Source organism: Zeugodacus cucurbitae, chromosome 6, assembly GCF_028554725.1.
Source record: "Zeugodacus cucurbitae isolate PBARC_wt_2022May chromosome 6, idZeuCucr1.2, whole genome shotgun sequence".
NCBI classification, from domain to species: domain Eukaryota; kingdom Metazoa; phylum Arthropoda; class Insecta; order Diptera; family Tephritidae; genus Zeugodacus; species Zeugodacus cucurbitae.
In genome coordinates this window covers 65,623,365-65,644,784 of record NC_071671.1, presented here as the reverse complement: position 1 = coordinate 65,644,784, position 21,420 = coordinate 65,623,365, and the positions used below count along the sequence as shown (strand labels likewise).

Below are 21,420 nucleotides of genomic sequence, written 5' to 3'. Positions count from 1 at the left end.
ATTCATCAGTGACTTTTCGGTCCTTTTATGAACCAATTCCGTTAGAAAAAAATACGATTGCAAATTTCCTAGCTGAAAGTACAAGCGACTTTCTTCGGATATGTTATTTTTCTGAATCTCGTATATAAAAAGTGAAACAAAAATAATTTTTTTTTTTACAATAATATGATCTTTATTTGTTTTAAATTTTAGATAAAATACATTTCAATTAATGCATAAATTACATAACTAATTATCAACTGAGTAAAATAATTATTTGTGTACATTAAATGTGTATGGGGGTTGTACTACACTGAACTTTTTATTTAAAACACATTACAGACTTACATTACCATAATGTATGGATATATGGATATATGTATGTACACATGTCTGTCAATATATAATAATTTTTTCCAAAAGTACAGTACAATTATGTGCTTTAGGCGATTTTAAATAATTTTAAACACTAATTGCATACATTCGCACATTTTTTGTTGTTTTCAATCTAAATTTATGCATCCGAACCTAATTAATGTCTTTATTTTATGTGATGTGCTAAGTTATTGATTTTACGTTTATCATTACAATGTTTGCAATATATTAAGATATTGCTTTAGATTGAAAACTTTAATATGCCTCATTAACTCATACCACACACGTTATTAAATTTTAATTAATAATTTTATTTTAATTTTTTATTTGTTTGGCAACTCATTCGCAGTCATATGTATGACAGTAGTACAAAGTTAGAACGTTAAAAAATCCTTAGAGTTGCAGCTACTTTTTATGATATAAGAAATTATCATCTCATACATATGTTTTTTACGAAACCGGTACTAATTTAACTATTTAATATTTATATTTATTAAATAATTTTACATAAAGGCAAATATTTCAAGTCTTTTCAGTATTAAGTTGTATGTTTTGTTATTCTCCGTGCTATCAGCATTGGAATGGAACAAACGTTCACAAAAAAATGTGTGTAAATGAGTCCAAACCATCCAATATTACTAAATTACTTATGCTTAAAACTTATTATGTATATATATATATATATATATATATATAGCATGTACATATTTATGTCTTATAGTAAAGTTTTAATGAATCTCTAACGGTAAGTTCAATCACTATTTATGGCATTACGCGTTTAGGTGGGTGCACATAACTAAATGAGTGACTGAGATTGGCCTTAATTGCTTTTTCCATTACAAATATATTTTCTACCAACATAACCTAACATTAAAAAGCAAAAATGCTTTAAATGTGTTGTCTACAAGGCGTTTGGTATTATGAAAATATTTCTCTAATACTTTAAACTTTTTTGTGTATCAGTTGTTTTTTGCTGCTCTATCAAAGTAATGCTAAATTTATAATTTAACATTAATTTTTACTAAACTTCACAGTATCCTGCTCATTTCAAAGCATCTTCCAAGACTTGCGCCTTCTCGTTCTTCAGTGGTTCACCCTCTTCGGCATTAACAACAGATCTGCGTTTCTTTTCCGGTGGATTGTTCCAGGGCTGCAGTTCGCCGGAGCCCATAATAATGTAAACAATGGCGCTGGAAATGTATGTGACTGCTAGAATACCGAAAACTATTTGCCATTGATGATATGATTTCTGTAGAAGAAATTAAAGAAATTCATTTTTAAAATGTTGTAAAACAAATTACAAATTTTTTCGTACAACTTACATCATCATAGGTCAGCGCACCCACCATCCACGTCGACAAGAAGCCACCGAATGAAGAGAGCGTATTGGCCAAACCGAAAATGGTGCCGCTGAAATTTGGCGCAATGTCCAAGCCGTTACCGAGATAACCAGCTGTTACGGCGCCGTGTGTAAATAAGGCCAAGGTGAAGATCGTCACCGACCATGCCGCATCGCGTCCCAAAAATATTTGCGCGATCATCAAAGTGCCGGGGGAAATCAGCGCTATAATAAAGAAATTTAAACAATTAATTAGTAAGAGTCCCTTTTCGTATGCATATATGTATGTCTTAATAAAAATTATTTATCTTTAAATGTAAAATCAAAATAAGATTACTCACCAAAACCGGTGAACACTTTTCTTGTGGCAGTTGTAGAGAGTGCGCCACGCTGTCGTAGATAATCAGCAAAGCAGGAAGAGCTGAACGCCATTATATATTTGCCCAAATATGGCAAGGAGGAGAACAGACCATTCTAAAAGGGAAATAGTAAAATTACAGTTATATTTAAATACATTTCTTTATATGCATATGATATATTTTTTCGATTTTTCCTTACCTCTTTAATGTTGAAATGCAAGATTTGATCCATGAATGTTGGCAGCTGGTTAACGACAGTGAAAAAGCCAAATACAGATAAACCATGAGTAATTATAATAGCCCACACAGGTCCTGAGCTGAATAGATCGCGCCATGGCACATGGCTTGGACGTTTCTTGGAGGTCGAACTGCCAATGGCATCTTCAATTTCGCGGCGTTCCTCGGAGCTGATGCGTGGATGTGTGGCGGGTGTCTCATAAACAAAGGTGAACCAGCAAATTGACCACAAAAGACCAATACTGCCTAAAAGAATAAAAAATATTTATAATTAGCTTGTATAACGTTAATACGTGAATAGTAAGTGTCAACTTCGGCCATTTCATCCGCTTCCGTATAAAACGAAAACTTGGCAGCACTTACATATATATTCAACAACATGGCCGTTTGTGAAAATCTTCACAAAATGTTGCTGCTTAGTACTTGTGTTTTATAAAACTATGGAATTTGTTTACTAATTTAGAGAAGTGTAAATACAAAACATCAAAAAGCTTTATCACCTACCTGTTAAATAGAAAACGCTGGGCCAACCCCAAATGGAAATGAAGTATCCACAAACAGGCATTGTTATAGCTGCACCCAAAGAGGAAGCTGTAATTTATATTAAATTAAATTAATTTAAAATGTTATATTAACTTGTCTATTGTATAAGTGCACATACCCATCATGTTCGACATGAACTTAGAACGTTCCATTGGTGGAATCCACACGGCCGCAACTGGATGTATAGCTGGCCATGATGCGCCCAACATAAAGCCCAATACAACACGTACAATAATTAACATTACATAATTAATGTGTGCCGCCAATGGTGTAATCAGTGTAAGCAAACTAGCCCAGAGCATAGAATGACCGAAGACGCGTCGTCCACCGATTAGTTCAGCGAGGCGACCGCCGGGTAGTTCAGTTAATATGTAGCCCCAGAAAAAGGAACCTAATACAAAGTTCGTTTGATAAGAGTCCCATGGAAAGTAATCGTTCCCATCATCATCGGTTGGTGGCAGCTGAGTTGTTGTCGTTGTCGTGGTTGTTGTGGATGTTGCTGTTGCATTATCAGCTAGTTGTGCGGCGCTAATTCTACGCGGTGGGGAATGCACATCTGGATGCACCATCGCCACAATAGCTATTGTCAGATTCACGCGCAATGCATAGTTCAACATGAAGCCAAGCATGGTGAGTATATTGAGTACTTGACGGCATGATAGTATATCTATAGAATTATAAAGAGTGGAAAATTTTTCAATTAAAATTAGTTCGAATAATAGTAGGAGCAGCATAAGGAGTATGATTATGGTGAAAGTTATTTTTTGTTTTATTACATCCTTTAATTATAATATATTGTTCAAACATGACAATGCATACTGCGGATGAATCATGGCCATATTTCTGTAAAATACAAACTACTTTCGTGCACTGGAATGTGTCTAAATTTCACGTGCTTATATGTATGTTTGTATATACCCATTTAATATATATTGGTACTGAAGTCATTATCAAAGCGATATAAATTAGCCCGTGAGACCATATTTATTCAAGTCATTATTGCTTTATGGACTGTTAAATCTCTATAAGTTTGAGGAAAATTTTCAAAAGTGCTATAATTAATTGTGCAAAAATTCATATTCATCGCATTGAGTGGCAAAAAGTAACACCACTTGATTACCAATCATAGTAAAATAGCGTCACAATTTGAAATGCGTATTAACAGTACAAATACCAATCCGGTATGAATCGGCCTCACCATTCAAAAATTGCGCATAATCATCACGTGATGTTAATGATATTTCTTTTTTCGCGTTTTTTTTCTTTACACAATTCACATGCCAAAATGCTCGTGGTCAGATAGGTATGTAAATTGTAGAATAAATTTAACGGCGTTCGTGCAAAGAATACCCCAGACACTTTTATTGATGGCTTGCTTTTGTGCGGATACCAGTTTTATTGATTAGTACTGATTAGCGGGCCCAAGTGAATTATAACCGTAATGAATCTATGTATAGTTCAACGATTTCACTATTTAAACGTCCAGACTTTAAACCAACGCTATTATATATTAAGACTGATGACGTGCGTGCCACTTTATTTATATCGCATAACTAATATTTGATATTTGCACTTAAATATTTGATATGAATGTTTTAAAATTTTGGCTATTTGATGGTGTGTGTTTACATGTGAATATGCATAAGGCGCGCAAACGTTTGTGAAACGCTTAAAACCTGTTTCGAAATTTATACTGATATTAATTTGCGGTTGTGAAAAAAAATTCCCCCGACAGACGGTTGAGAAAACGAAATTAATTATTGAAATCATAAACAAATGAACACAAATGTATTTCTTTTTTTTGCTTGGTTATACGCCTTTGGGGGCCAAACGTGATCTTAACTAATTCGTAGAAGTCGGCACATGTGACAAACGAACGAGCGCCGACCAGATTTGCAAGCTTTTTTGTGGCTTGATAACTTAAGACGCATTCCACAGAAAATTGAAATTTTTATAAAAAATGTTTTAATGCCCAAATTACTCATTTAGAATATCAGATGGTGAAACTACAGCTTAAAATTCGAGTTAAAGCTTAAAATTTGTTTCGCAAATTTTTTCTTTAATAAAAAAAGTTTAAAAAACACTATTAACATGGAACAGATCTCTTTGGCATAAATTAGCATGTATGTATCCATGTATATAATAAATGTAACCGACTCATTTCAGCACACAAGTGTGCCGATAATAACTTCTTAGAACTAATAAAGTCTCAACTTTAAATTACACTTCACTAGTAAATAAGATTAAGGCGGTCAATGCTATTTGAAACGTTGTAAAATTTCTTAAGAAAAGCTTAATCAAACTTCACATAAGCGTAAATCTACAGCTACTAATATGTTTCTATAGACAAGTAGCGTATATATACATATATTTATTATAATGTGTATTATAAATTTGCTGGTATTTATGGTATTTTATTTTATGCCAGTTCAAATGTACTTGCTCAAGTTATGCAAGTCGGGATGTATGAACTTCCGCGAAAATCGCCGTCTAAATCGCACGAGTATTGTTTATTTCAAATACATATAAATAATATGAGACACTGTTGTTTCGCACATACACGTACTTTTTAGCGGAATACATATTTCTCACGGCCATTTGGATATGGCTCGTGCATATCTACGCACATAGAATTTGCGGTAGAATATTTATAAATTTCCTTCTTATAAGTAGTTCTGCTTTGGAAAATGCGTCACCTGCGAAAATTCAGCAATATTTTCTTTTTCATTTTGCGTAAAATATCGCACGTGTGACGAAAGCGACTACCAAATGAAAAAAAAAATTAGCAAATACAAAAACATTTGTAGTTAATTGTCTTGGAAAATGCGTCAGTAAACATAGATCGCTTTACTTTAGATCTACGCAGAACAGACCATGTTTTTTGGTTGCCGTCAATACTTGTATATACAGAATTTCTATTAGAATTTTCAAACGTTGAGTTTTAAATTTCAGAAAGACGCCAAACAAGTTTTTGAAACAAAGTATTTACTTCTTTGATGCTTGAATTTCTCAAAAAAAATTCTTAAATTTTCTTTTTCAAATTAAAAAACAATTTCGCAAAGTTCAAGGTGAACTAGAAATGCGCAAAAATGCGTTTATATTTCAAGGTAAATGTTAAGTTATTCATGAAATGTTTCGTTGAACTCTTGTTGTTGTCACCTACAACTTAGGATTTGGGTATATTTTGAAACTAATTGTCAACTATAAGACAACAAACAAATAACAGCTGTAGGCGAGTCACTAAACCTTGACGCATGACGATTCGAACAAACAACTGGCGCAAAGAAAAGTAAACGAGCAAACAGATATGCGACTTTAGACCATTTTTTTTTTTATAAGAGTTCAGAACTCAAAAAATTACGAATCAAATCGGAAGTTGACTAATAAAGTTTAACATTTTTTATTCACTTTCTTAATTTGAGTATTGAGAATTAATTCAAATTTACTTGAATTTAATTTTTTTGGTGTTCATGCCACTCGAATGATTCACTCTAAAAGAGAGTTTCCAAAAAAATAACTGTCTCTCGAAGCATCAATTCGGAAATGCACGTGATATTCATTTGCGTCAGCACTTCTCCAATTTTGCTGAAGGGAATCACAGTTTTTAAATATTTTGTGAATGCAGTTAACTACCGTTTAATTAAACCTCTAAATTGCGCTTCGGAAGTGATTAATGTAAATAAGCTTCACAAGAAAAATTCTCACAACAAAACAATTGTTTATTTGTTTAAAAACCTGTTTTGTAAATGCAAGTATTGGACTCATTTATACTTTAACTAGTAATAAACATATACGAGTTGTGTTCAAAAAATAACAGTAGTTTAAGTATTATGAAAAAAGTATTTATATTTATTATATTATATTTATTCATTCCTTGAAATTTTAAACTTTACAATCCCAGTTATTTTTTAAACACTCCACGTACGGAAAAATATTAAAAAAAATATTTTTTTGGAAATGATGAATTATATCTTAAGTTAATTTTTTTTAAAGTTAATGGACACTTTTTTATTTTCTAAATTTATTTATTATATATAATTATTTTTTTTCTAAATTTATTTGTAACTTTTTTCAAAAATTATTTCAGTTAAGAAATGTAACACTGTAAAAAAACCAATTTTGTTGCTGCTGCCTCAGCTATAAGTCGTAAATATGTATATTTAAACGTTCTAATGAGTCTTCTCATTTAAAAAATGCAAATTTTTTCATTTTGGTGAATCATTTCAGTGACACTGAAGAGCAGTCAGTATATACTAATGTGTGACGTCAATTTGTTGGGAGAGTGCTACTTCGTTGTAAAACACATGCTTTAAGTACATATTTACTCACCTACATTCATATATGTATGTATTCATCTTAACACGAAGTCTGTATAAATTTAGGTTATTGTCACAAAAATTTTGACATTCACAAAATTTCAATTTCAATGAACTCATTGACTTTATTTCACGATCAAATATGAGTATAATAAATATAGATATACATACATATGTACATTTGTATACGTTGCCATTAAGAATATATAAATTTGGCAATATTTTCTTAAGTAAACATATGCTTTTTTCATATGCGAAAAACGCAGTTGGCGCGTTCTTCCTTGACTAATGTACTCGTATATATGTGTATATGTGTGTGCAAATATTTCTTAAACAACCGCAATATGGCTATTTGGGTACAAACATACATACAAGAAAGTAAAAAATGTTCTTTGTAGGCGTGCCACCCCAAGTCTGTCTGTCTGTAGTATGTTTGCATGTATTTGTGTGTCAGTATGTTTATCATTAATGCCAATATTTGGATTTTAGCCAATAACTGTCTGGCTTTCCACCATGCCATGCATTAGTATGTGTGTTTACATATAATATCTAATATAATGCGCCTGTAAATTAGCTTATGTGTGTATATGTATATGTTTGTACAGGTGAATAATAGCCAAGCTAAGAGCGTGTGCTTAAAAGCACTTTAAACAAGTGCGTTTACTCCACATGTAGATATGCATGTGTGGAGTAAGTAAACAGCTATCAATCATACGCAATGTACTACGTCGGCTAAATAGCGGTACTTTTCGGTTATATAATACATATTGTCCCAATGTCAATGCATAGCGGACACGTGATATTTGCGGTTTTAATTTAATTATTCCAAGCACATGCGAACGATATAGAAGTGTGGAGTATTTAAATGTGCATACATATATATTTTACTGTTATCTTGCGTGATTTCGCTATCTAATATTATAATTAATTAATTAACTTATTACAAATTGACTTGAGTTGGCTATTGTTTGGCAGTAATTTGATTTACTGACATCTTTCAACCACAAATTTACATTTAATTAAGCCTTAAGTGGCAATTGAGCTGACAGTTGTAAATATTATTAAATAATATATTGTTTATATATCAACAATATTTACTTTTATCAGCTAACAATAAATAGTATTCATTAGAAATTTCCATATAAAAACCATTGGCACTAACCCACTTAATTAGAACCCAATTAGTCGCCTAAGTGGGTCTACAAGTTATGCCACTTGCTAAAAATAACCTTGAAACTAGTAAGTTCATTTCTGAATGTCTGCCGCAGATAATCGCTATCAATGGGTCATCGACCATAAATACATACATACACACATGTACATATGTAAATGGTATGCAAAGCATGCGCACACATTATAAATATTCACAGGCAATAATGAGCATCAACACCAGCATTTGTTTATATGAAATGTACGTTTATTTATTTAACGCACAACTAAAGAGCTTAATTATAAATTAAAAATAGAAATTTATAGAAAAGTATAAACTTTTTTTTAAAAAATGAAATTAAATTGCAAAAAAATTTAAATACACAAAAATTATAATTGTGTAAAAATTAAGATAAAAAAATTTTTAATTGAGCATAAATTATGCGAGAAAAAATTGCTGCAGACATAGAAAAAGATATGCAGATAACCTTGCTTTCAAGATTTCTTCTTCTATTCTTTATGCTATTTTAATGAATTATATAACCTAAATAAGCATTCCTTTATAGATTAATTTAAACAAGAAACTAGATTGTTACCGCCATATGCAGACGTACAGACTGATACTTATATTTAGCTCAATATCTAAAATGCATAAATTTGAACTAACTCGTTCTTTTATTAATTTTTTTTTTTTTTTTTTGGAAATTTAAAATACTTTTTCGTTGAATTTTTAATTAGTAGTCTGCGGGATGGCGAGTCTATTTTTATTGCTCGATAATTATGCATTCCATTAAAGAAGCAACTGTACATATACATAGTATAATATAAGCTTTAATGATGGCATACCGGTTTTGCGAGACAGTAACACCAAAAATGTGTTAATCGTGAGATTGTATGAGGAGAGAAGAGAAGCTGATATGGTATTTCACTTTGAGTTTAAAAGTGGGTGTGTACCTATTTCAATGTACTTTGTGGCTATGAATTTGTTCTAAAATTTTACTATTATCTTTAACAGTTTGAAAACCACTTTTTCGTTTGAAAGTTCTAGTAAATATAAAATTATCGTTAAAAGTGGAGCTTTCATCCGATTTTAGATATTTTTTTATAAAATCAAGACAGAGTAATGATTTCCACAGCATTTATCGCGATCTTATAGAATATTCTTTTAAAGCGAAATTTTTTTTAGACGAGTAATATGATTGTTAAGTCCATAGATATTAAATATATCAATATACAGTATACCTCTCTAAAGATATAAATGCAATTAGAGTCAATCATCAAAATATTTTAATTAAGTTAAGTCTATAATGACCGCAATTTGAGTTCATTTCTAAGCTTTCGATATTATCAGTAAACTTCCGGTGATGTAATAACAAAACAGAGAAGCTAAAATTATACTTATGTGTATATAAAATCTAAAATATCTCAATTATTAAAATCGTTTAACTAACGAAGCAAAAATATTATCGTAAATACCGTTAAACTCTAAATTCCAAACGATTCATAAAAAGCTTACGTGGAATTACCAAATCCTCGCATTTCCGCTATGCAAACAACTGTTAAATAATCGCTAATGCTGTTGCTTATCAAGCCCCTGAAATATACAGTCGCACACACGCGAACACATACATTGACATTTCAGTGCACACGCGCCTGTTATAGCGCTTTATGGCGTTCGAGCCTCTGCTGAAAAAAGGGGGCTCGACTCGCTCGCAACCAGTCGACTGATAAATGTCGAAATACACACACACACACAGATACTGTCGCAAAAGTATTTGAATACACACAGACGCGTTATTATGGGGTATATATAGTCATATTCGCATTTTTGCTAATATTTTTTCTATGTTCACACAAACACATAAATCTACATATACACTGATATATTATAATATATATAAGTATATTTTATGTCCAATAGCCCCTATGCGCTTGTGTTTGTTTTGGGAAAATTCCGTTAAGAATCATCCAAATAAGTATGCTTAGCTGATTGTCTATACATATACACGTATTTGAAGTGACTTGCGTCAATAGCTGCTTAAGTCTTTTGTATAAATCACTTTTCCGACATTCCAGAATATAAAAATACTCTTTTGACGGCGCCTGATTTTTTGGTTTTATTTTTTTTTTGTACTTTTGAAAAAAATTTGCAACTTTACTAAAAATAAATATTTATTTATGAAAGAATGCATGTGTTGGCAATTTATAGCGGTTCTACACTTTTTGATGATTTTATGACATTTTTTTTTTTGATAATCGAAGAAAAGAAGCGCACACTTCGTTGGTTGTTCGTGAATTCTTGGCCAGAAACAATACAGTAACAATGCTCCAGGCTTTCTATTCGCCAGACGTGGTTCCGTGTGACTTTCTCCTATTTTCAAAAATAAAGTGAATCTTAAAGTGCCTTCGTTTTACAAGCAGACGAGAAATCGCTGAAAGAGCCAAATGCTATCTCAAAAATTCGAGTTTGAGAAGTGTTTCGACGATTGGAAGAGGCGGCAGCATACCTTCTTATATGCATAATATCTAATGAGGACTATTTTGAAGGCAACGATACTAATACAGATAAATGAAGAAATAGTTTTTTCAAAAAATAAAAATTCCCGTTATTTTTTGAACACACCTCACAAATAATTTCAATTAAATCTTCAGGTGAAAAAATTACTAGACAGTAAGATAAAGCCAGATGAAAAGCGTACAACCACTTGTTATTGTATCTGAATTTAACTCTACTATGGATTCGTCTCACCACACTCTACATTTTGGTGAATCCGACGTACACGTACAGTTGTTTCAGACGTGTCTATAATCAAAAATGCCAAAAACGACCTTGTTCCTTATCGCATGTCTGGCTATTATCGGCTTCTTCTACCTCTGTATGTATGGTTATATATTATTAACATTTTATGAATATCATTATAGAATGATACGGCACATTATGTGACAGGTGTCATCGTCCTTAATTACAGCTATAAGCACTAAAGGCTTATTAAAACTTCAAATAGTCTATTACAAGTATGCATACCTTCTAAAGTACTTATACCACGTAACGTTATACTAGAGTCATTTAAACACTCGATGCATTAGCACTATTACGACTTTAGTATCTTTTGATAGCGGCAAAAAAAAATTGCATTACAACGCAATAATTTCCGCTAAATTTGTCATACAAATGTCAATGTGTTGGCGCTGCTCGTGCACGAGTACATACGACTTTATGTACATATGTATCTACTACATATTTATTGAATGATTTGCTTATTAACAAGCGAAAAAAACAAAATATTTATTAATTTATTATTTCCTTTTTTGTTTAATCGTTGCAACGATTGTGGTCTATTTCTACTATTGCTATTGTTGTTGTTTTTCTGCTTGTTTTGTACATTTTTACATGTATATTGTATAATTGCATTGTATCTATTAATTTATTGCATTAGCACACAGATATAAAACTGTATTCAACTATATCTATATTTGTAGATATGTATGTATATAAAATAATAAAATGCACTTGCCTGAGAACTAATTGCGATCTTGTTTACAAAATACTTCTAGCGTATATTACTCGTGATTAAAGTGATTTGCAAATTACTACGAACATGTTGATATAAGTGTTAAATTATAAACAATCAATTTTTATACTGAAGCGCTAATCTTGTTGTAGAGGCAAATTACAATTTTAGTGAAGCTAATTAATTGTAAGCATTACTAAGTAAAATCCTGAAAATAAACACTTTCGAACTATTTTCGTATAAAAACTACAGATAGGTGTCGAGATGTTTGTCATAGCTACAACCAAATAGTTTCTACAACAAAAATAAAGTTTATGGATATATAGAAAAAAGAGAAGAGAGGAGAGGAATAAAAAAATAGATGGCACTGTGAGGTTAATTTGAAGTTAAGGAAGACTGAAAACTTTTCATCAACTTTTCATCAAATTTCTATTGTTGTAGATTTTCGCCTAAACTGTCTATGAATATTTCCACTTGAATTCATGCCGTTGGCCCATTTTTCAGCTATTAGTTATGATTTCATAGCATTTTTATTAAATTATATTGCGAATAGCGAAGTTTCTAGACTCCTTCAGACGTCAACTCAATTGACATGGTTTATAAATAGTATGCACATACAAATAAACATACACACAAAAATACATATATGGTAGAGAAAAAGCACAAGCTGTGAATGCAAATTTACGCATTCTCGCATATTGAGACTAAATGATTACGACGTGCATTGAACCCGTCTCCTTGCATCTAAGAAAGCACGCAACAAGTTATTATTCTCCTCAATTAAGAACGTTTTGTATGACAAACAATTTCCGAAGTCAGTCAATTTAAACATTGTGACCCAGTGAAGGCACTTTTTCACAATTCTGTAAATATATGCAATCAAACATGCATGAATATACGCGTAAGTGTTGTTGCTATGTATGTAGACTTAACTTCAATAAGCTCCATTAAGGCCGTTGTGCTGTCATAGCATTCATTTCGACTGCATAATTGCGCTCGTAACACTCAAAAGAGGCTCGACTCAATACGAACGGACATGTGCAATTCATTTAACGCTTAAAATAGTTTCGTATTCTTTATTAATTGTTTGCCTTTAACATATTATAAACAATTCCATGCCTTTTATATTAGATCAGCGTTGCATTGCCTCATCGCGCCACACACACCCCACACAGGCTTCCGGCGTGCGCCTTTAAATCGATTTACAAATAAGTTAATTAAGCGTAAAAATGTCGCTTTAATGCAAGTGTACACACATTAAAATACCGTTAATTTACGCTAATTAGCCATATATCGCATACTACTGTGTAGATTTTCCACACTAAAACAGTTATTTGCTGTGTCTGAAAAAAAAACACGCACCGATTTGTTTAGACCTGATTATATAAACGCCATGAGAGAAAATTGTGTAATTAACACATTTCGAGACAATTGTAAATATGCTTTCTAAATTAGTAGGAAATTACTTTCTAACAATGTGTTTAGATGCTAAAGACGTACTTTGAAGAACTTTTAGGGAGTTGTCGTTAGTCATTTGTTCAGGGTGAGAATCCGCATCTCTATTGTGAATGGAGAGTGGAAAAGGAATAAGCGTATTGCTGCCAATTAGCGTCAGATTGAAAGAAAAAGTAAAATGTCTGGGAACATCGGAAGATCACTGAAGGGAACAACAGATTAATCTAAAAGGCGACTAAACATGGATCTCGAATGTGTTGACTTTAAAAATAATAATCGGAATTTGACAATCCGAAAGCCGTCGAGATTTTCTAACGTATTCAAGCTGAAATACCGTGAAGTTTCAGTGGGCTAAATGTATTCAATCGGACTTTTACCAGAACGCAATTGCTTTGAAACAATCAATAGAACATTTGGCTAAGCGCTCCTGGTTTGTTACAATCATTTACTGACGTTTGACCGCTGCTCATTTTAGAGGCACTGACTTTAATGTTTTTTATGAAGTATTTAACTCTATAGTGTCCAAAAAATTCACTATACTGTCAGCTTTTGGGTTCCATGAACTCTCGTCCTGTTGTGTAAGCAGCCTAAAACGCTCTTTGTATTCCACTGTATAGAGCAAACCCATGAAAAAAGTCAAGCCAAGCCTTCTACATATTTGGCATGCAAATTCTCATTGTGTGTAAATAATTTCAATAAACACACGCACACATACGCGTGCAAAACTTTTAATCATATAGAATATCATAATTTATTATTTTGCCCCAATTAGGAAAATTGATTCGTCATATGTGTCTATTATAGCTGTTATTATGATAGCAGTAACGTTTTCAAGTACAAATTTTCGCATGCAAGCTTATACATACGATTATGTTAATACATAGTTGTATATATATTTATATATATGTATGTTTTTATGGCAATGAATATGTAGCTTATACATACATAAATTAACTTGAACGACTTTGAAAACAAGCTACAAATTAACTGTATAGCTATATATATGTATGCATATAGAAAATATATGATTTATTTATATATATTTATATATAGTTGTGTATATATGTATGTATCCGTTGCATATTCATTGTACACTGAGTCAGTTGGGGCGCGTCCTGGCCACAATAAAGTTTACATTTACAGATTTACATAGCTGGCGGGTAATGACTCAGCAAAGCTATAGTCAACTAAGTCTATTAACTTTTCTAACTACATAAATATATATTTACATGGTTTGTTGTTATATGGTTATAACAGTTTTTATGCGTTTAATAAACTCGATACGAACGAATTCAATGTCATTGTTGTAAAACTTTCTCTGTACATACAAATTTATTAGTTACTAACATTTATATGTATGTATGGGCATAAATGTTTGCAAACAATATAATTACTATATCTATGTAAACATATAGCGGCACCACAAGTGTCAGTTTGCACTATGTGCGTTCATATGACTTTATTTATTTGTTTACTATTTGCATTGGATAGTGAAAAATAGTCACGAAGCATTATGACATTCGTGCTTGGCAACGGAAAGGACGAGCGTCGAAATCACACCCAACTAACTCAGAATAGTGCAATGAGCCGAAAGCTATAATATTGGTTGCAATATAAATTTTATTGTACTGTTATAAGCCTTATCTATCTAGTCATGTAAGTGGCGGAACATTTTATCTAAACATATGTAAGTACATAAGTACAACTAAACGCCGGCATATTCCTAGCTAAATTGGAGGTTAAATATTTATTATTAATAATGTTATCTTTGTGTCTCTAACACTAATAAATAGCTTTTGTTGGCGCAATGCTTCGAAAATAAATGATTTATTAGCTTATTCCGGGTAGAGATAAAAAATCTTACTCTCTTAGATATTGTCTAGGAAATTTCTTTATTTTATAATATGAATGCAATAATATACACAAGTTATAACCACTCCTAGTTTGTGAAAATGTAAATAATGCCGATGATTATTAAAAAAAAAATACAATACATACCTCTGCATCTATTGATGCCCCTCTTCTCTGTGTTAGACATTTTGGAATTGTCTGAAAATAGAAAAATGAACATTATTAGATGTATGAAATATAGTTTTTAATAGCTTGAGAACTGTATATGTCTTATTTGAGCTTTGTTAAGTACAAGAAATCGCTGAAAGGGCTAAAGTGATCCCAAAAATCGAGTTTGAGTGTTGTCTCGACGATTTCGATTCGAAGAAGCGCTGACATAAATGCTTAAAATCGAGTGGAGACTATTTTAAAGGCTAAAACATTAATGTAGAAGAATGAATAAATTTTTCAAAAAATTCCCGTTATTTTTTGAACACACCTCGTATATCAATTTTCTAAGTAAAAACCACATATAAATGCCAAATTAATTTTGAAAAAAAAATTAAATTTTTCGTAAAAGTATTACACAAAGCCATCATTAATACAGTATTTCAAGTGATTTATGTCATTTTAGGCAATTTACAATTACCAATTACAACAAAACACACAATTGTCAGAAATTTGATTTATTAAATCAAATACGAGTACACCGCACACAATTATTTTAACAACTTCGAAAAAAACGCAAAAGCACGTTTTTAGCGTTCTAATGAACCGCGCTTTGAACACACACATTAAATGTTTGTAGTAGCTAAGTTACAACAACACAAAGTTGCAAAAGGCCACGTTCCGCCAATAGAAATTAAAGAGCGATTTCAAGGCAGTAAACTCACTAAAGCCATGCAAACGCACAAACATATGGCACAAATGTGTGTATGTATGTCTGTATATAATATATAATGAATGCAAAATAGCAGAAAAGTAGAGCAGTAACGAGTACAGGCAGTTTTGCTGGAGCAGAACTTTATAAAAAACCCACCCGGCGTGCATTTTAAACAGAGTTTTTTCAAATGATTTCAATGAATTTCGAAAGAAAGAATTTTATAAGCGGCATGTACGGCCATTTGTAGATTTTTTATGCAAAAGTGTGACTTTTCAAATTTCGTGTGGCACGTTTATGCGAATACGCTATACGCTTTGGACTTTCGATTTTTTTTTTTTTTGGTTATATTTTTTCGCACATGTTCTGAACATATGTTAACACGAGCTGGCATTTTACTTCACGTTTTTTGCTATTCGTACGATATTTATAAGGGTTTGTGGAGCTTTTGGTGAGCTCAAGAAGCTTTTTATTGCGAAAAATTAAGCTAAGATAGTATATTGAATGATTTAAGATCTTACTGGAATTTCGAATATTACAAATGTTCGAATATACAAGTTCCTTAATCCAGAAATTCCTTAAAGAAATGTGAATTAATATATTGATAATTTTATTTTGTTATTTATACTGTTATTTAAATACTGTACTTCCTCATTCAATAAAACATTAAAACAATCGCTCACCAGCACGCCGGGTATAAAATTCATGGGATTGCCGGTAAATGTCTATGAATGCATGCATATAAGTCAATTTACATATTTATATATGTACATAAATAAACTGAAGACAAAAGTGTGCTAGTACGTTGTAAAAAAATGATAATAAAATTTTATTTTATTTATTTTATATAACAATATACTGGGTATACTTAACTACTTGAATATAAAAAGAAAAAAATTAAACAGTAAAGTAATTCTTCGTGAAAAATTGCCTATTTTCACCTCAAAATGTATAATATATTTTTTATAATTTAAACAAAAGTATAACAAGTGAATGAATTAACCATATTCTTGACTCTACTAAATCACAAATTTTATGTTGAACTTTTTGTCTATGAAAATTGGTATATTAAAATTTTTGTCAATATTTTAGAATATATGCATGCATATCTTCATCTAAAAATTAAATTAAGAGAATATATACAATTTTAGGCTCTTCAAGTTAATAAAATTATGACTTGATGCATGAATGTCCCAAAAGTACTTATGTATGTAGCTACATCAAATTTGCCAACCAACATATGCTTGACAAGCCCACTGACTCAGCGTGGCATCAAAACCAATTGTTGCATGCCGACACACAGACAAGTATATAAAGACAAGCGCCATTTACTACTTACTTGGGCGTCGCCAAATTGGGGTTAAAGACATGAGGAAAATTACTTAATATCAGAAGAGATGTTGCTGAGCGCATTTTCTGTTTCAAAGGGGGTGAAACGTGGGAAAATTTTAAAATTCAAAACAAAAAAAAATTAATTTAAAAAATTGAATATATATATATAATAATAAATAATTATCTATTTTTCAAACAGCGAGATAAATTATTAACAGCTACGCAACACTTATCGCCCCTACAGTGACAATTTCTATTGCCGCCACTGTTCCTCAAGCTTTTGTATGACTGTATTTACATTCAAAGATTAGTGTATGTACATATGTGTTCAAAAAAATTACAAAAAACACATGTTATGCGACGATCTGCTATTATGACGTAGTTAGTATTATTTAGATACATAGATAAAAAAAACTCCTTGATTATCTATGAGGTATTTGACTTTTCACGTGTGTGTCGCCGAAGCGGCAGCAAGACGCGTCATGCTCGTTAATTCATATTTAAGCGCAATTAAGTTGTTGCAGACATGTGTACATATGTACATATTTACAACAATTAATTAATCTTACAATAACAAAAAATGACCATATGTGTGTTTGAAAGCGTGAGCGCTTTTTTCGAAAATACTTGTTTGTTGCAGTATTTTAATATTTAATTTGTTTTTGTTTGACAAACGGTTTCGAATTTCATCCAATTAAATTTGTTAATTAGTCAAAACTGTACATTAACATTTCTATTTGCTGTGCATTTAATTGACACTGTTAATTTGCATAAAATAAATTGAGATATTTTTTGTGTATATTAAATAGACATTTTTGACAGTCAAAGGTTGGTTAAGTGAAGCAAAAATTATAAAAAAATATATATACATTCACACTAGTGTTGAAAATTAAAAAATATATTTCCCATAAAATTATAAAACTATTTTTTTTTTATTTTATTTTTTTATTATTTGTTTTTTTTTAGTGTAAAGTTTTTAAATTCAAAGATAAACATTTTTGTCTGAATTTTATTTTTAATGAGGATTCTGTTATAAAAATCATATCGTTGAACAGTGAGCTACCAGAGTGGTCTTAAAACATTTTCAATACTTCAACACTTTTATCTAATGTAAAATAAATGCAATAAATTTTACATTTGGTTGCTTCAGATACATTTTTTTTAGCGTTGAGGTTTTGTGGTTAAAATGTGGCTTTACCGTATACACAAGATAATAAACAAAAAAAAACTGAGAATACTCAAAATTAAATTGATTAAAGTATTTTCTTATGTCGATCAAAGCAAAAACGATCTATGAACAAACTAACAAATATTTATGAATATTAATAAAAAAAAAAAATATTTTTTTAAACATTATCCAACGTGTACGACCAAAATAATATAAAAAATTAACAAAAGTTAAAAAAGTGTTTTTGTTTTTAATTATGACTTTCAAACATTACTCCACTTTTCGATGTAAATTTTACAAAATATTTGATAAATTAATATATTTATTTTTTTGTTTAAACAATTTTATATTTTTAATAATTTTTAATTAATTATTCATAATAATTTAGCACTTTTCTTCAAAATATATTTTACTAAACACATTAATTTGTATTATTTAGATTTGAAAATATTTTTGAAAATAATTTGTATAATATTATTTAAATAGATTTTTTATTATCACATTTCTAGTTATAAACAAACTGTTAAACTCTTTATTTATTTAATGTTTTCAAATTATTTTTGAAAGTAATTTCAACATATCTGCTTTATGGCTGCTGAAAAATGCATATATTTTTAAATTGAAAATTTATTATATTTTCAGTGCTATTTATATGTGATATATATTTATAAATATACATATTTTCTATATTATATATATAGACAACAACGCCACTTTATGGTGTGAGTAAATTTCGTAAATTACTTTCTTTGACAACGCATTTCATTTACACAATATAAAGAAGCCCTGCCAAAATTTATTTTATTTTCTTAAACGTTTTCGTCGGCCGGTTGCCACACCACACATTTTGAAACAAGACGATTTGCGCTTCTTCTTCTTCTTTTTCTTATATTTTATTGTATGCCACAGCAGCATCTGTTGCTAATGTGTCACCCCTCAGAACAGAACATTCTATTTTCAAATATCAACGCTCGCTTACAAACTTACAACGTACAGTTAGCAATAATTACCTTTTCACTGTTAACTTTCGAAATTTATATTTATTATATGTAATTAGTTATTTTATTTTAAAATTATTTGAATTCTCCTTAAGTATTTTGTTTTTAGTTTTAATTTTATTTCATTGAATTTGTTTTCCGCGAAACAATTACATAGAACAGTGTATGCACTGGTGTTTCAGGTGCCGCGCCAAAAGTCACATTTATTATATGTAGCGCAAGTTGTTGTTATTGTTGTTCAACTAAGGTGTGTTTTTTTGTACGTTCTCGAACTGAATAAGACCCGAAACTAACAAACTATCGGCACCACTGCACAAATTCAACTGAAAATATCTCAGCATTGACGCGCCTTTAAATTTGCTCGCTCTCCGCTGGCGAGTCAACGCGGCACATGGCAAGAGCACCGCCACACTCTTCTATATACATATGTACATACGTAAAAAAAATGGTATATATATAAATATATTTGTGGCGCTTCAGTGTGTGCGTGTGTGTTGGTATATTTATATACGAATTTTCGTCACGATATTCGTACCTCGTGGGTTGCTTGTTTCAACAACTCGATTTTTATACACTCTGCCTTCTGCCTTCTAGCGTGTGCTTGTATTTGTCCATATACACTCACATGTTCGTTTGTATGTGTGTGCGGTTGTGCGTTCACATTCGTATTAATATGCATTTATTTTATATGTAAATTGTGTGAGCATGTGCATTTGTTGTAGGAGAACTCTATTGTTTCTATGCAGCTTCATTAAAGCTGACTATCCTTATAGTTCATAAAATATATTTGTATGTATGTATGTATATGTAGCTAAGCGCTTGGAATGATTTTATGCAAATTGCATTTAATTATTAAATATTAGAGCTTTGAAATTTAAATTATATAAATTTCTTTTGTGGATCTCTGTCAAACCACTTTATGTAAAGGGTGATTTTTTAAGAGCTTGATAACTTTTTAAAAAAAAAAAACGCATAAAATTTGCAAAATTTGCGAAACGTTAGATTGGTTCATGACATTTACTTTTTGAAGATAATTTCATTTAAATGTTGACCGCGGCTGCGTCTTAGGTGGTCCATTCGGAAAGTCCAATTTTGGGCAACTTTTTCGAGCATTTCGGCCGGAATAGCCCGAATTTCTTCGGAAATGTTGTCTTCCAAAGCTGGAATAGTTGCTGGCTTATTTCTGTAGACTTTAGACTTGACGTAGCCCCACAAAAAATAGTCTAAAGGCGTTAAATCGCATGATCTTGGTGGCCAACTTACGGGTCCATTTCTTGAGATGAATTGTTCTCCGAAGTTTTCCCTCAAAATGGCCATAGAATCGCGAGCTGTGTGGCATGTAGCGCCATCTTGTTGAAACCACATGTCAACCAAGTTCAGTTCTTCCATTTTTGGCAACAAAAAGTTTGTTAGCATCGAACGATAGCGATCGCCATTCACCGTAACATTGCGTCCAACAGCATCTTTGAAAAAATACGGTCCAATGATTCCACCAGCGTACAAACCACACCAAACAGTGCATTTTTCGGGATGCATGGGCAGTTCTTGAACGGCTTCTGGTTGCTCTTCACCCCAAATGCGGCAATTTTGCTTATTTACGTAGCCATTCAACCAGAAATGAGCCTCATCGCTGAACAAAATTTGTCGATAAACACATTTCGAACCGAACACTGATTTTGGTAATAAAATTCAATGATTTGCAAGCGTTGCTCGTTAGTAAGTCTATTCATGATGAAATGTCAAAGCATACTGAGCATCTTTCTCTTTGACACCATGTCCGAAATCCCACGTGATCTGTCAAATACTAATGCATGAAAATCCTAACCTCAAAAAAATCACCCGTTACTATTGTGTGCTTTTAGTATTAATGCCTTCTCGAAGTTTGAAAAATTTTTTTTAACCCTGAAGCAACTTCAACTCCAATAAAATGTTCAAATTATGCAGTATC

General features: G+C 31.3%; 1 protein-coding gene across 1 annotated transcript; it reads right to left on the bottom strand.

The window, feature by feature from the left end:
- Nucleotides 1–1,018: 1,018 nt before the first annotated feature.
- LOC105211666 (sialin) lies at nucleotides 1,019–19,797 on the bottom strand. Its single transcript, XM_011183217.3, has 8 exons — nucleotides 19,485–19,797; nucleotides 15,263–15,313; nucleotides 2,951–3,499; nucleotides 2,794–2,880; nucleotides 2,252–2,535; nucleotides 2,035–2,167; nucleotides 1,677–1,918; nucleotides 1,019–1,603 (listed from the first exon to the last, which is right to left on the bottom strand). Exons 2-8 carry the CDS (start codon nucleotides 15,300–15,302, stop codon nucleotides 1,397–1,399), a joined length of 1,542 nt encoding a protein of 513 aa, XP_011181519.1. The 5' UTR covers nucleotides 15,303–15,313; nucleotides 19,485–19,797; the 3' UTR covers nucleotides 1,019–1,396.
- Between the last annotated feature and the right edge of the window lie 1,623 nt (nucleotides 19,798–21,420).

What these genes read in the sequence shown, in the direction of transcription:
- LOC105211666 (XM_011183217.3), bottom strand. Translation starts at nt 15,302, where the DNA reads ATGTCTAACACAGAGAAGAGGGGCATCAATAGATGCAGAG. An exon ending in GTTCATGTCGAACATGATGG is followed by an intron (nt 2,881 to 2,950) that starts GTATGTGCACTT and finishes TATAAATTACAG; the next exon opens with CTTCCTCTTTGGGTGCAGCT. An exon ending in TGCATTTCAACATTAAAGAG is followed by an intron (nt 2,168 to 2,251) that starts GTAAGGAAAAAT and finishes TTTCCCTTTTAG; the next exon opens with AATGGTCTGTTCTCCTCCTT.